At 35.3% G+C, this 15,319-nt stretch overlaps 2 protein-coding genes across 2 annotated transcripts; both read right to left on the bottom strand.

Annotated features, from left to right (window-relative positions):
- Window positions 1-821: 821 nt before the first annotated feature.
- LOC110707010 (probable L-type lectin-domain containing receptor kinase S.7) lies at window positions 822-4,204 on the bottom strand. The gene has a single exon (XM_021885025.1). The coding sequence runs from the start codon at window positions 3,173-3,175 to the stop codon at window positions 1,109-1,111; it is 2,067 nt and encodes a 688-aa protein (XP_021740717.1). The 5' UTR covers window positions 3,176-4,204; the 3' UTR covers window positions 822-1,108.
- Window positions 4,205-5,068: 864 nt separating this feature from the next.
- Window positions 5,069-13,706, bottom strand: LOC110707008. Its single transcript, XM_021885024.1, has 9 exons — window positions 13,286-13,706; window positions 9,751-11,900; window positions 7,866-9,327; window positions 7,121-7,464; window positions 6,851-7,045; window positions 6,464-6,636; window positions 6,124-6,215; window positions 5,958-6,035; window positions 5,069-5,570 (listed from the first exon to the last, which is right to left on the bottom strand). The coding sequence occupies exons 1-8, from the start codon at window positions 13,467-13,469 to the stop codon at window positions 6,004-6,006; spliced, it is 4,632 nt and encodes a 1,543-aa protein (XP_021740716.1). The 5' UTR covers window positions 13,470-13,706; the 3' UTR covers window positions 5,069-5,570; window positions 5,958-6,003.
- Between the last annotated feature and the right edge of the window lie 1,613 nt (window positions 13,707-15,319).

Below are 15,319 nucleotides of genomic sequence, written 5' to 3'. Positions count from 1 at the left end.
CTTGTTTGTAGTTCATTCTAATCGTCGCAATGACTCGAGGAACAAGGCTATTCATGTCCATTTGATCAATTTTGCATGATGGAAGTGTTGACAGAAGAGAAAGAGCACAACCCATCATTTGCTAAAGAAAAGCCTTTACCTGTGTTGGGAGTGTGCTTTCTCTTCTTCTGTCAACAAAATCATATTCGTCTTATACATGTGAATGTATGTCCTTCTTATCTCATACTCTTTTCGTCCCTATTTAATAGCAGTCCACAATTTGATTAGAGGTAAAAATTCAAACAATTAAATTTATTATAAAAATCTACTGTTATAATCTTTGTTCATCATTCTGAATTCTGACACAGTTTTACAAGAAAGAAGCAAACCTTTATATCATGATTTGGACTAATGGAGTAAGAGTAGGAGTCATAGGAAAACAGTATGCACCACTTGGATAGATCATATACATATAGCTATAAACCTATAAATAACAATAGAATGGTAAAATTCTATGATCAATGCTTTAACTCCTGAAAGAACTACAGGTAGTATTTACTTCAAAAATCTAAATTATGCAGAGATGTTGATTTCAGAGGAACTAATCATTTTTTTTTTAATCTAATGAAAAGTTATCAGGTGTCATGCATGCATTTTACTTAGATTTCATAGGGTCATATATTTCTACAGTAGTACTATAAATTGCAATGAAGAAAAGCAACCAGGTGGACAAGCTTATCAGACCAAGCAGTTTCGAGTATTAGATACATCACAGCATAGTCAAATCTAAGCACAAGTGCGCAATCATGTAAGTTGCTTTCATTGTTGTTATTTGTAATAATACATGTCTGAAGAGAAAAGTGAAAGAATGCCAAGGAAGGAATTTGTGTATTCATTTAATTGAGTTACAGCAACTACATTTGTTGAGTAATGTACCTAAGTGAGAGTTCATACTGCCTAAACTAGGGAGATGTGCAACATAGTTCAACTAAAACCTTGAACTCACAATATTAATAATTGATTGCAAGACTTACAGAATATGTCACACTGTGCAGAAAGAATGAAAGAAAAAAAAAATTCAAACAAACAAATGAAAGAATGAAATGAAACTAGAAGTGGTAAAAACTGTTCAACAAATCTCTTTAAAATCCTGACTAGACTGAACTGTATCCTGAAACAGATCTTCTGACGCTTTGCTCTCAACTTCATAATCAGAAACAATGTCTTCGATACTGAGGGGAAGGCTGCTTGAGAAGATCAAGGTGGGCTTCGATTTTGGAACGAGTACAGGACCGGCCTCATTGTTAAGAATCTGAAGCACCCTCCTCATGTTAGGCCTCTCTAAGCAATCAGGATTCGCGCAGCTCAACCCAACAAGCAGAAGCTTCTTCATTTGTGCCTCATCAAACTCCCTTTTCAGCCTAGGGTCAGCAGCTTCAAGGAGCCTTCCTTGAGAATGCAACCTCCAAACCCAATCCACCAAATTAACCACATTCTGATCACTCGTGACTCGTTCTATTGGCTGCCTTCCACAAGCCACTTCAAGCACCACAACACCATAGCTAAAAACATCAGTTTTTTCAGTAGCTTTTCCATACTGCAGATACTCAGGAGCCAAGTACCCCATTGTTCCGGCTGTCAGAGTTGAAACCGGGCTTTTATCATGATCCATAAGCCTAGCTAACCCGAAATCACCCAGCTTCGGGTTAAAATTCCCGTCTAACAACACATTACTAGTCTTGATATCTCTATGTATAACCTGCTGCTCACATTCTTGGTGCAAGTATGTCAGAACTGAGGCTAAACCCACCACAACATTGTATCTTTGAGGCCATGGAAGCAGGTTATTGTCGATTTTTGTATCGGGATACAGCAGTTTATCAAGGCTTCCATTAGGCATGTAATCATAAACAAGCAACAATTCACCTTTTTCTGCACACCAACCTTGTAATTGAACCAAGTTTTTATGCCTCAAACAAGCAATGATCGATAACTCAGCAAGAAATTCAGCCTTATTTTCATGATTATGCTTTGATCTCTTCACTGCTGCAATAACTCCTGAAGACAGGAAATAAGCCTTGTACACAGTCCCAAACGCGCCGTTTCCAAGAATCCTACTCGAATGAAACCCCTTTGTAGCAAACTTCAGCTCTCTATAACTAAACTCTCTAGGACCAGTTACCATTTCAGCCTTAAAACTCTTCTGTTTCCTGATTTTCACCCATTTCTTGGAGAAAACAAAACCAAGAACAACCAAAACAATGCAGCAGAATACCGGACCAGCGATCACAAGGCCTAATCCAATCCTCTTTCGACGGTTCTTTGAGCTCGATTCGAGCCTCGGAGCAGGAGTGATTGTCACAATACTGTCAGAAACATTATGAGTCCTGAAATGAGGTCTGACAGGCAAAAATCCAAAAGTCTGAAAACCAAAACTTTCAATCAGATGAACTTCAGTACTTCCTTCACTTGAGCCTGAAAACCCCAAATACACAAACTCCTTCAAATTCTCCGAAAGATCGATTTCGACATCTAAAACCGGGTTTGTGGGCTTGGTATTCGAATAACCCATGTAAATTTTCACCAATTTTCTCTCATTCTTGTAATCAATCCAAACATTGATCAAATCTCCACTTTTCAGATCAATCCCTTTTGACAGCAAATTGGTAGTTTTCATTGATTGTAAACTATTAACATCCAAACCCACATGATTGTCATTCGGATCATTGAAATGAGGATCAAGTTTCGTATCGAACTCGAACCCGACAAACCGATTCTTGGTTAACTCAGAGGAGTTTACAAGACCCAAATACCCACCAGGACTTCCAAGAGTCTGATTATCAGGAGACAGAAAAAAGGCTAACCCATCACCAGAAGATGAAGTAGGATTAACATCACTGATTGAAAAAGAGAATTTTACAGAAAAAGAAGCAGTAATATTAGCTTCAGAATCAAAGAATTGAATTGGGTTGTTGTAAATGATTGATCCAGAACTTGTAGTTGGAACTGTAGCATCTCTTGTAAGACCAACAACTCCATCTTTGAGATATGAATCACCCAATAAAGTGAAGTTTCTGGGATTAAACGATGTGAAATGGAAGCTAATTGAAGAAGCAGAGGCTGAGATTGTAAGGAGGAAGAAGATGGTGATTGCGAAGGCAAGGCGAAAAATTGAGGTTCTTGAAGATGAATTCATGGTTACTTGGTATGAAATTCGAAGTGGGTTTTTGGAAATTGGTCAAGAAATGAAAGAATTTGGTTGAATTTTGCGAAAAAAATTGGATTTCTTGGAGAATTTTAGCATTTCAAAGAGATTGAAAAACAGGGGAAAACAGAGTAGTTGTATTTTTAAGAGAGAGAAAGAGGAGTGGGAAATAAGGAGGGAGAAAATGGGGTTTAAACCGTTGGAAAATGGGCGCGTGGGTTGTCGGTTACAAAAAAAAATATTTTTTTTTAATTTTTGGACAAAATTATAAAAAATAAAAAGGTGATATTTGTAGGTGGATTGTATAACGGTTATTTAAGAACTTTTAGGGTTAATCTTTGTTATTATGAGTGAAAATGACGTTTTAATATGATTATTAGCACTAGTGTTGTTGATAGGTGATGTCATAAGGAGGGTGGGTGCGTCCAAGTAATGTAACATAAAAATTTTGGAAATTATGAAATTTAACATTAAATGATTGAAAATGTCTTGGTTTGACCAAATTAATTAATGGGAGGAGCTGCCATGTTAATGATATCAGCCACTCACTCCACAACGAAGTACTACAATATCAAGTAGAAATTTGGCATTAGGTAGCAAGTTTTCATAACTCTAAAGTTTTTAAAAATGAAAAGAGTAAAATTTAGGGAATTTAATATGGAAGATAAAATAAGAAAACACTTCCATATGTAACATGAGAAGAGATATATAGCATGTAATTATAATGTTTTTTTTTTTTTTGAAAGCATAATTATAATGTTTTTTTATACTTAAATAAGTTTTAATTCTAACTAATCTCATTTTCATGTAATACAATATTACTTTATGGCGACGTACAATCTGAAAAAATATAAACTTAAAAAAGTTATTTATGTCACCTTTTTTAACATGTAGAGAATAGATAAGGCCTTATTATTGATCTACTAGGCTTAGCCACACTAGCTGATCATTTAAAAAATTATAAAATCACAACTTTAATCAGATTTATGCAAATCCCACAGTTCATACGACTTATAATAAGAAGAGAAAAAAATACAAGGTTTATGGGAATCATAGTATTATGAATCTTAAAGAAAATCCTACCTAATACTTTGTAGTATAAATAAAATCTAAATTGATCAAATCATTAGTACCAAGAAATTCAATTAGGTGACATTTATTATTTAAAACACTTTTATAAAGTCTAAAAACCGAGTATTTAAGTTGAACAACAAAATTTCAATACATCACGTGTGCATCAGTTTTTAGTGTTCAATCGTCGTTTTTAAGGTTAACTTAACTTCTTTTACCCTATTATAGATTTTTGTATCTCTACCAAATTGATCATTGTAACTGTCTGTAAGTAAGACCTAGAGTATCAAAAACACAGAGAATCTGAGATGCCTTTGGAATTCGAGCTTAATGTAAGAGATTAGCAATATGGAAACATTAAGTAGTCAACTATTTAAATTTCTGACTGTCAAACACGAAGTAAATACTAAAATAAACATTCAAAATTCTGACAAGGGCAAAAATGTAAAAGGGTCATGTGAGTATCAGAGTATGTGACCCACACTCCATACAGGTTAAAGTCCAAACTTAAGGCCCACCATTTTTCATACACACTACAGTCTACACAGATACAACTAGCCGTTGCAATATGAAAACTTCAAATCCACAAATATGCCTTCTTATTTTCCTCAGAAAATCTAGAAACTTGCCCTTTTTTAAACCCTTGTACTTAAGGAAAGAGCCGGGCAACTCCCAAGTGCAAAGGACATAGATAGATTATAAATGTCCGACGCTAAATCAACAATTACAGGTGGCTAATTTCGATAAATATATATATATATATATATATATATATATATATATATATATATATATATATATCACTTTGCATAACCTTGAAATTACATACTGCAAATTTATGCTGTTAGAGATATTAAATAAATAACACAAGGGCAGATTAATTCCTACAACAAAAGGCGATGCACTATTCTTATCCCTCCATCCAAACAATCTTGGATGACTGGCAATATTCACTATTCTAATCCAGCAAGAATATCACGAGTTGCTAATCAGACTGGTGAAAGTTTGAAAACGCCCAAGACTTTAATCAATATCTGAGCATTAGTTGCTAGAGCTAATGGCTTCCTCTGAAATTCGAAAGCTCCTTCAACTCTTCAAATCTAAAATATTACATACGCCAGTGGACTCTGGCAATAATTCCTAACTTAGAATTAAGCAACTAAGATACTAAGGGTTGTTAAAAAAAATTACCAGTGTAAAATATCAGAAATATATACAGCTTTTATCCAAGAGTCTCTTAATGCATTTATGACTGTGAGAAGTCTTCTTTCAGCTGACGAGTGGAGGTAGTGGTGTATATTGCCCCTTCAAAAATCTGCTGAACCACACAAGTGGTTAAGTACAACTGAGAGGAACGATAAAAAGCCTACTACCAGATTTCTATAGCAGAAAGGGAAAACAGCATATTGTTGTAACAAGATTAAGTGATGAGTAAAGAGAACTATATCAAACATCTAAAAATTGACTAGATTATACGTATGCCCAAACTCCAATCAACAATTTACAGTAAAAAAGGGTGTAAAAATAAAACTACATTGGGCCAAGTACCAGAGATTCGAGTATTGCTAATTTGCTACTCATTGAAGTTGTGGCTAATACAAGGAAAGACCTCTGCGGTCTAGAGTTATAATATTTGAATAAGGGTTAATTGATCAGGAATATTAACAGGGAGAGAAGGCCAGAGCGGAGAAGGGGGATTTACCTGCTCGCAAACCAAAATCAACTCTCTGCCAACTCAGTTCTCCCTTCTATTTCTGTGGTAATCTTCTGGGCATAAGAACTGGGAGAGGAAAATAGAACTTATTTGGTGTGTGATATAGTTCAATTTAATTAAGTATATCACTAATTAGGCACATAAAGAACTTTACCTTCTTCCAAGCTACAAAAACATCCAGGAGGAAAAATCACATCTGGATCTACGTGTTGCAAAGATGATATGGCCAATGATACGCAGCTTTTACTGAAGATAACAAGCAACAGATCAAGATTCAGAATGGAAGCTGATTTGACTACTGATCATATCATGAAAACATGATAGGAGATGTGTGAAATGTAACAACTACTATAGCAACAAACCAAAACCCAACCTGCAGCAGATTAACCAGATAACTCCCCAAACATTGATATTACCTCTACCATTAAGAAAGAGGAATAAAAAAGCCTACAATAAAGAGAACCAACTTCAAGGAATTTAATTGAGATACAAACCTGGCCCATGTAGGCACAAACTTCTTGTTTTGTATTCTATCCACTTCGTCCTCTTCATCATCTGAGCACTGGTATGGTGATATATCATATGACTGTGGCACACTGGTTCTATGTGTTGGCTTATCACAGTCAACATTAGGTGTTGAACTTTCAACCACGTCAACAGCACTTACCTGTAAAGACCATTACAGCTTATAAAAAGGGAGATTCACCAAAAACCAAGTTGTCTAAAAGGTAGATGAGCATATATATCTATTCATATAAGCCCAAAAAATTATGCTACTTGGAACCTAATGCTGTATGCATCCCCCCTGTCCCCCACCCTTTCTACTACATTACATAAAACCAATTAAAACAGTTCATAGTGCAACAGAAAAATGATTTAACCTTTCCAACGGCAGAAGATCCTGTTGACATCTTGTGATCAATTAAGGTTGAAAGTACACCATCAGTTTCTCTTATATCACTCCCAACAATGACCAATTTATTCACTGCCTTCTCTGAATCTTCTCCTTCATATCGTTTGTCAAGTTGTTCTTCCGTTTTCTCATTAAAGTCCATTCTCTGATGAGCTCTTCCTTCCTATAATGATCACAATATTTATGCCAACAATGACAGATGAATAATGCTTGAGACTATACAAGGACAAGGCCAAACCTCTGGTGCACATCTTGAATCCTCTTTCCAAGCTTGAAGTTTATCCTCTGCTTGCTTGTGTTGTAACCGTGCTTCTTCAATACGCTGTTTTTTCCTTTCCTTTTCTTTCTTTTCTTCTTCTTCTCTCTGTCTTTTCTTAGCTTCATTTTCAGCCTCCCTTTTCTTTCTTTGTTCCTCTTTAAGTTTTCTTTTTAGTTCCATTTCCTTCATATTTTTTTGCTCCACCCGTGCTCGTTCAAGCTTCATTGCCTCTTTCTTCTGATTGCGTTCATTTTCTCTTATTTCAGCAGCACGTTTGGCAGCTTCAGCAGCTTGAAGAGCCTTAACTTTAACATCTCTCTTTTCTGCACATCAATACAAAGAGATCAATGTATGAGCATTAAAAATAGCAAATAGCCTATGTCAGAATGTTTAACAATTCAATATACTCAATAGAATTTAGATCCCTAGAGCATATGAATGAACTAAGCATAACAGAATGCTTCATAATAGCACCAAACTGAAAAGAAAACACTTTCAGAAGGATAATGGGGTAAATACTTTCAATACAATCAGTTGTAAGATAAAAGATAAAAGACCAGATGTAAGATAAAAGACCAAAACCAATCACCTCTCTAGTAAATACTTTCAGAAGGATAATGGGGTAAATACTTTGGCACTAACATATGGACAAGAAGTTCCAACTTCTAAGCCATTAAAAGGATTAAGTCGATGAAAAGAAGACGGACACGGATAGATGTATTACCAGGTACAACAGTAGCTGCTTGTTTTTGTTGAACAAGTGGCACAAAGGATTTTATGTTAGAGACAATATTATTGCGCTTCTGTTCCTTCTCTGACAAACTTTGTCCTCTGCTTCTTAAACTCGATTTTCCTGATAATTTTGGTTTGCTGAACCTGCTACTGTGTGGTTTTGAGTGCTTCTTGCTGCTGTAAGCACCAACTGAAAAACCATTGTTCTCCTTCCCAAACCTTGTCTGCATGCTTCTTTTCTGACCCATGCTACTTTTCTTGCTGTCATTATGTGTTTCGAAAGTGCCGATTTCTGTGCTACCAGATACTTGACTACATCTTTTGTCTGCATCATCTGGAGCCAGAAAGCTTTCATTCTGCAAAGCTATATCATAAGATGAGTCCTTGTACACACCACTTCTTGTCCTTGAATCAGTTCTCTTGACATCTGTGCTCACAGATTCTAAACAATCTCTCTCATCCGCATGATCTGGAGCCAGTGAACTAGTAGACTGCAACGTAACATCAAGAGGTGGTTCAATGTTGGTGCTATTTTTCATAGTAGATGAGTTCTTTTCCACACCAGTGTTAACAGCATCATTCACTTCTTCCTCACCACTTTCAGGATCCTCCTGAATGGGGAAGCAAGTAAGCTCCAGATTACTGCTACCTAGCTTATCTGAACTAGCAGATTTTGATGTAGCGCCTTCAAAGCCCTTTCCAACTGGTGACAGAAAAGGTTTCTTGATTTCCCATCCATATTGCCTACCAGGAAAAGAAAAGAAATCGGAATGAGACTTCCCAAGAAAAGCACTTCCACTGGGCAGTAGATTACTTGGTAGGTCAATGTTCTCAAGCAGCCCGTTAGGTACTGAAGAGTATATACCTGGTGCTAAGTACATTTTGCATCCACTAGGAAAGGGAGACACAGGGGTGCCAAAAGTAGCAGATCTGCAAATTATTTCAGACAAGCTGTTCCTATCCACTTTGTTATCCAGAATGGGAACTTCTTCATGGGTAAATTTCTCTCTGTAACTTTGTGCATCAACTGTGTTCTCACCTATAACAAAACGATCAAACTCTGGTATAGTTTGATCGACTTCAGTCCCTTTCATAAACTCCAGTATAGTTTGATCCACTTCAGCCACTTCCATACATTCCATTAGAGGAGAACCAATAGATAACTTAAATTCATGCACTTTGTGATGAGAGTTTCTATTATCCACAGCCATTTTCGTATCCATCAACTTCACTACAGTGTCACTATCAACTAGATTTTGATCATTCACCAAACCACCAGACACCCTTCCACTGCAAGTTTCAGCACTTGATGCATTTGTTTTCACTTTTCCATCCCAAGTCAAATCAGATGGCTCTGCAATAATACTTTGATTCACATTTGAAGCATCAGATTTTGAAAGTTTTTGGTGATCATGTGTGGAGGACGGATCAATTCTTCCTAAGCTAGCTTTATCCTGCCAGATAAACACTAAGAGATTAATCTCATGGCAAGGTAAAATAACGTTAGAAAAAATGTCAACTCTATTCTATTGTAGGGATAGAGGTAATTTACTACACACTCCATTCTAAAAAATTTATTCCTCTTAAGTACCTGAGCTTTTTCATCCTATTTAATGGCTTGAAACATCAATACATCACTCGAGAATTCCAGTGCAACACTATTTGTTAAGTATAAAAATCAATACAATAACTATCTACTTTATAAGTGTACATACTTGTGAGAAATATATTTTGGGATGGGTGTATTTCATACAAACAGAATCAGGGTAAAAAAATATAATAATAACGCATGGAACATGCTTCATGTCAAACATGTTGTGATGAAGTACTATCTCATATTAGAAGGTTAACAATAGATAGCATGAGTGAAGCAGTACCTTTCCACACCCCACCTGAGGAGTCAACACTTGTTCTGTGCTCGATAAAGAAGGGACCCTCTGATCAGTCACCTTGATAAGAATACCACAATCTGATAAAGCAGCGCCTGAATTATGAGAAATTGACGGTTCCTGAGGCATAGGACAGATGTTTTCTTTCTCACCCCAAGCAGATATACTTTCACTGATAGCATTGTAGGAACTTGTCCTAAAAGTTGGGCTGGAAGATTTGTTGGGGTTCTGATATTCGATTTTCCTCCGCTTATAACATGGCCAAGAATTATCCATGTCATCTCTACAACTGAAGTTAGGAAGCATGTTTACTTCAGCTCCAAGCTCAAATAGTTTAGAGCCACCTACCTGCTTCTCATGGCTTGAGGAGAAAGCTTGTACAGCTGCAATATTAGAAAGGCTCCCTGATTTCACCATCTCTACAGTAGGAGCAACATCAGTCACTGGTTTCAATGATCCAACTGGGGTTCTGCCAGGACTTGGCCGAGCAACTTCTTCAGCATCAGTGTCAAAAGAGGATTGTAACACATCTACACAATGTGGCAAGATCAAGGTCTGTCCGGGTGTTTTGTCACTTTTAGAATTAACTTGATGAGCAATTTCACTATCTAGAACCCCATGGGCTTCGTACTCTAATGACTCAAGACATGCTCCAGAAGAAGATTCGCCGGGATAAGTGCTAGAATTCTCAATTGTGTGAGCTCTGGTTCTCTCTTCTAATATGTCCTGAGACTCCTGACTAACAGAATCTGACAAATTGCTGGGGATGTCGCCTAAATTGCCTTCTTCAACTTCATCAAAATCAAGTTGCTTGGGTTTTACAGACATCTCCCCAGACATGCTTCTCCAAAACCTTGTTTCTTTTTCTTCTGCTTCATTATTTTTAGAGCTTGTAATTTCACCACTGCAAGGCTTGTTGCTGTTTCCAATGGAAGTTTCCACCTGCTGTGTCAGGCCACTCTTGGATCTAGTTATTCGACCAACACAAACATCGACACTCTTTATATTAAGAGGGTGAGCTCCATCACAGGTTTGTTGGGAACTGCTTCTGGATCTTGTAATCCTACCACCATAAACAATGTTGTGTTCTTCGATCTTCTGATTGTCTCCCAATTTTACCTCCTTAGCCCCATAATCTGTTGAATTTGAAAAAGAACCATCTAATTGTTGGCAACTGCCTTTGGATCTAGTAATCCTATTACCATAAATGTTGCTGCATTCTTCAATCTTCTGATTGTCTTCCAATTCTACTTCCTTTGCCTCGCTTACTGCTGAATGTGTGAAAGGATCGTATAAGGCATCATCACTTTTCTCCTTGTGCGTAGAATTTCCAGTTACTGCTTCTTCTTTGGAGCAAATAAGAGGATCAAATCCTGTAGCTTGTGCCAAAAAGTCACCACAAGCATCAACACTACCCTCTTTGTTTGAGCAATTTCCAATTGCTACTTTTTCATTGGAGCAAATTTCAGTTGGTGATGCAGAAGGCTCCTCCAATTCAAGAGATCTCTTCAAATCAAATTGTTCATCATATCTACAAATTTTTCCATCATGAAAAGAACCAAAATCATTCTCCATCCCTAAACGGCTTTTAGTACTTGCTTTTGCACTATTCCGAAGCTCCAGTGCCTTTTGACGGGACTTGGATCTCTGTATTCTTGCAAGAGATTGCTCAGGTTTACATACATTTGATAATCTCGTATCAATCTGATCGTCAGGAGACATAGGGACATAACTGAATGTGTCCATACCATCATCAACATGAGATGGAGGAACAATGTCAGCTGTATCTTCAGTATCATCAACGTGACACGGAGGAACAATGCCGGCCCTATCTTCAGTCCCATCAACATGACAAGGAGGAACAGTGTCAGCCATATCTTCAGCACCATCAACATGACTCTGAGGAACAATGCCATACATGACTTCAGTGCCATCAACATGATGTGGTGGAGCAACACTATCTTCATCAAATCCATTGCTAGAGGCACATTTTCCAGCACAAGTTTCATCTGGTATGCCACTATTTGCTTCTGCTACAACTGGCTGATCATATAAAAATCTAGGACCACTGGTATAAGAGGCAAAAGGTCCCGGTCTTGGAAGCAACAGTCCTGAAATAAGCTCTTCCTTGTTCAATGCTGAAAAATAATTAAGCATATTAGCAAAGTAAGATAAACAACTAAAAGTTCTTCATTTAGAAAGCAATTGATTTAATTAGAACCCGATCTTCCAATAATAAAAATAACACATCTGCCACAATTTTATTCTTCAATAAAAAATTCAAACTTCAATTATCACGATAGAAGTGTAGAACACAAGTTGTTCTATGAGAGCAATCATACACCATTTCAGAACAATTTTTCCACTTCAATTTAGGTTATCAATTTCACCAAAACTTCTCAAAACAAGTGATAAGTGCTTCTGAATGATTTTGTAAGTCAATTATAACGAAAAGTCCGAAACTGTTATAACACTTATAAGGAGCTTACATATTTGCATTTGGTAACTAAACATCAGATTTTGATTCAAACTAACCTGATACATACTCCACAAAATCAACTACATAATGTGAATTGCCTTTCTTGATGCAGGTTAATTGGCATAAACACAATCATAAAACCAGGAAACATTCAAAATGGAGCTCAGTTATCCTTTAGAATTAAGCTGTACTATAGAGCTACAAAAATAGTTTTCTAGTGTAGTTGGTTACACTTAATTACTTGTATCCGAAGCTTAATTTTATTTCCTAATTCAAACGGGAACTAAATTAATAAGCTAGTTTTGGGTTTATAAATATGAATTAAAATAAACCATTGTTAATGATTTTTTTTTTTTTGAGGAAAACCATTGTTAATGATTTGTTTAAGAACCACCTACAAACTTTAGTATATATTTGGAACAGATTAAAGTGTTAAGCTAATAAAAAAGACTGGTGCTAATTAGGTTTTGAGATCGATATTATATATTATCATTAGTATATGAAAACTCTACTCATATCTCTAATTCCCATGCAATTGTATAAAACCATAAAACCGGAGATTCGAGAAAGAATTTATGTATTCTTATAACTCATATCAATCACACCCGAAACTAGCCTTGAAGCGAAAACGACTAAAGAACATTCAAAATGACACCTTTTACTGATGTAGTGCTATTTCTCTGCTTAACAGTCGCATTGACTACAAATTCCTAGCTAATTACTCATAAATCTATCTACATTTCCAATTTCCTATTCAAACGTACTAAAACAGGCGATTCAATAAACTGAAGAAATGGCGACAAAGTGATGCCAATTGAACAATCAATCAAAACCTAATTAATCAGCAACAAATGCAACATCAAAGCTAGAACCATACAATTAACACAATTTCATTAAAATTGCTAAAGAATAAAAAAATTTCAAGCCCTAATTTATGAACTACGCTTCCGGCAAACCATAAACCCCCAAATTTTGAGCATAAAACCTCAAAATTACGGATAAAACCATAAAATTCGCCAAAAATAGAGGAAAAAAATGGAATACCAGTGAGATCTGAAGTTGAAGATTGATTATCGGAATTGAGGAGCCAAGAAGGAGGAGGAATGCCTTGAATTAAGAGCTTGGAAAGAAGATGTTGGTCATAGAGTTGCTTCTGGTGGTTCAATTTGTCGATAATCTGCCTCTTTCGGTCGAAAATTTGCACGAACAGCTTCTCAATCGTCGACATTTTAGGGTTTATTCAGTGAAATTCCATGAACTTGGGGGAAAATTTTTGAATGTTTAGGGCTCAACTCGACGGTGTGGAGGAGAGAGAAAGTGAAGGATAGAAGCGCGGACAAGGATTTCAAATTTTTTACGGAGCATCAACAAATGGTGGACTTTTATTTTTTTATCATTACAACATTATCGGTAAATTTGATGAATAAAAATTAAATTTACTAGAGTACTCCGTAGTAGATTTCTTTTATTTTACAAAAAAAAAATTACATTTTTGTGATTTTTTTCTCATATAATAAAATTGATGTTTAAAGTTGATAAAACAAAAACAAAAATGTTTGTAAGAAGTATTTAGGGCCTGTTCCGATTGACTGAACTTATTAATCAGTGATTTTTAACTACGGATTAGTGATCTTTGATTATTTATTGATTATTTATTACTATACATATGTGTATATACAAATGTACATATTATTATTAATAATAATAATAATAATATTATTATTATTATTAATTATTGATTATTATTATTATTATTATTATTATTATTGTTATTATTATTATTATTTATTAATGATTATTATTATTATTATTTATTGATGATTATTATTATTATTTATTGATTATTATTATTATTATTTATTACTTATTGATTATTATTATTATTATTATTATTATTATTATTATTGTTAATATTATTATTATTATTATTATTATTATTGTTAATATTATTATTATTATTATTGTTAATATTATTATTATTGTTGTTGTTGTTGTTGTTGTTGTCGTTGTAATAAGAGCTTAAAAGAATGAAAGTTGGCTTTATATCATTAGCAATATCATTAGACGTAAATTAAAAGCTGAACTGAACTGAATTGAACTGAATTTCAACGGAAGAGAACAGACCCTTATTTATGGAGTATGAAACTCATACGAAGTACAAAGTAAGTCTAACATATACGACTAATACGTGTACTTGTGTGTATTGAATCAAATATTCTTGTTTTTGTGTTTTTAGTCGTTGCACGACTTAACAGTCACTACAGTGTCTAAAGTAATAGTGTATGCCCTATCCTACTATCGTTTAAACTTACTCTGTATTACAGAGCACTTTTATTGATTTCGAATATTGGTCAAAATTGATTTAAATTTGATTACTTATATATTTTACAACAAGTGTAATTCAATTTATTTTAACAATTTAATAATAAAAATCAAAATTGTCAAAATCTATGTTCTTGTTAGATATATCTATGTTTTAAGGCCTTTTTCCAAGTACGTACAGCAAAAAATTAAGAACAAAAGAAGTACTTTGTATTTATCTAAATTTCTGTATATATTTATTATTATTATTATTATTATTATTATTATTATTATTTTAAACCAAACTAGGAATAACATTAATTAAGAGTTGGACAAATTGTCCATGAGTACATAGGGACAATAGTTGAGGGACAATAGTTGAGGGACAATGATGTTCCCACACTTGCTCAAAACCAAACGGAACTATCCTAGTTAGGTGGTGGGCGATAGAATTCCCATAATCTCATCCCTACAAACATGCGACCAAGAGACAAAATTAAAATCTTTACTAACAAACATAACATCATCGAGAACGGAATCAAGGTCAGAGAAGAAAATAACAGCTTCGGAGAAACGATTTATGACGACTTGGCTATCCGATTCAACCACCAAATTCTTCACACTATACCGTTTAGCAAGCTGCTTTAGGCCAAAAAGAATGGCTTTGCATTCTGCTATTTCTGGGGGCCAACTGCCTCGCGTTCTACGAGTCCCCGCAAACAGCACCTCTCCCCTTGCGTTCCTTGCCACAGCACCAAGGTCAATCCACCCTTCGTC

This window comes from Chenopodium quinoa, unplaced genomic scaffold (assembly GCF_001683475.1).
Source record: "Chenopodium quinoa cultivar QQ74 unplaced genomic scaffold, ASM168347v1, whole genome shotgun sequence".
Taxonomy (NCBI): Eukaryota; Viridiplantae; Streptophyta; class Magnoliopsida; order Caryophyllales; family Amaranthaceae; genus Chenopodium; species Chenopodium quinoa.
This window is presented reverse-complemented; position numbering and strand designations above follow the sequence as displayed.

What these genes read in the sequence shown, in the direction of transcription:
- LOC110707010 (XM_021885025.1), bottom strand. Translation starts at nt 3,175, where the DNA reads ATGAATTCATCTTCAAGAACCTCAATTTTTCGCCTTGCCTTCGCAATC.
- LOC110707008 (XM_021885024.1), bottom strand. Translation starts at nt 13,469, where the DNA reads ATGTCGACGATTGAGAAGCTGTTCGTGCAAATTTTCGACCGAAAGAGG. An exon ending in AGCAGCTACTGTTGTACCTG is followed by an intron (nt 7,465 to 7,865) that starts GTAATACATCTA and finishes ATTGATGTGCAG; the next exon opens with AAAAGAGAGATGTTAAAGTT. An exon ending in TTTGTGCCTACATGGGCCAG is followed by an intron (nt 6,216 to 6,463) that starts GTTTGTATCTCA and finishes TGTTATCTTCAG; the next exon opens with TAAAAGCTGCGTATCATTGG.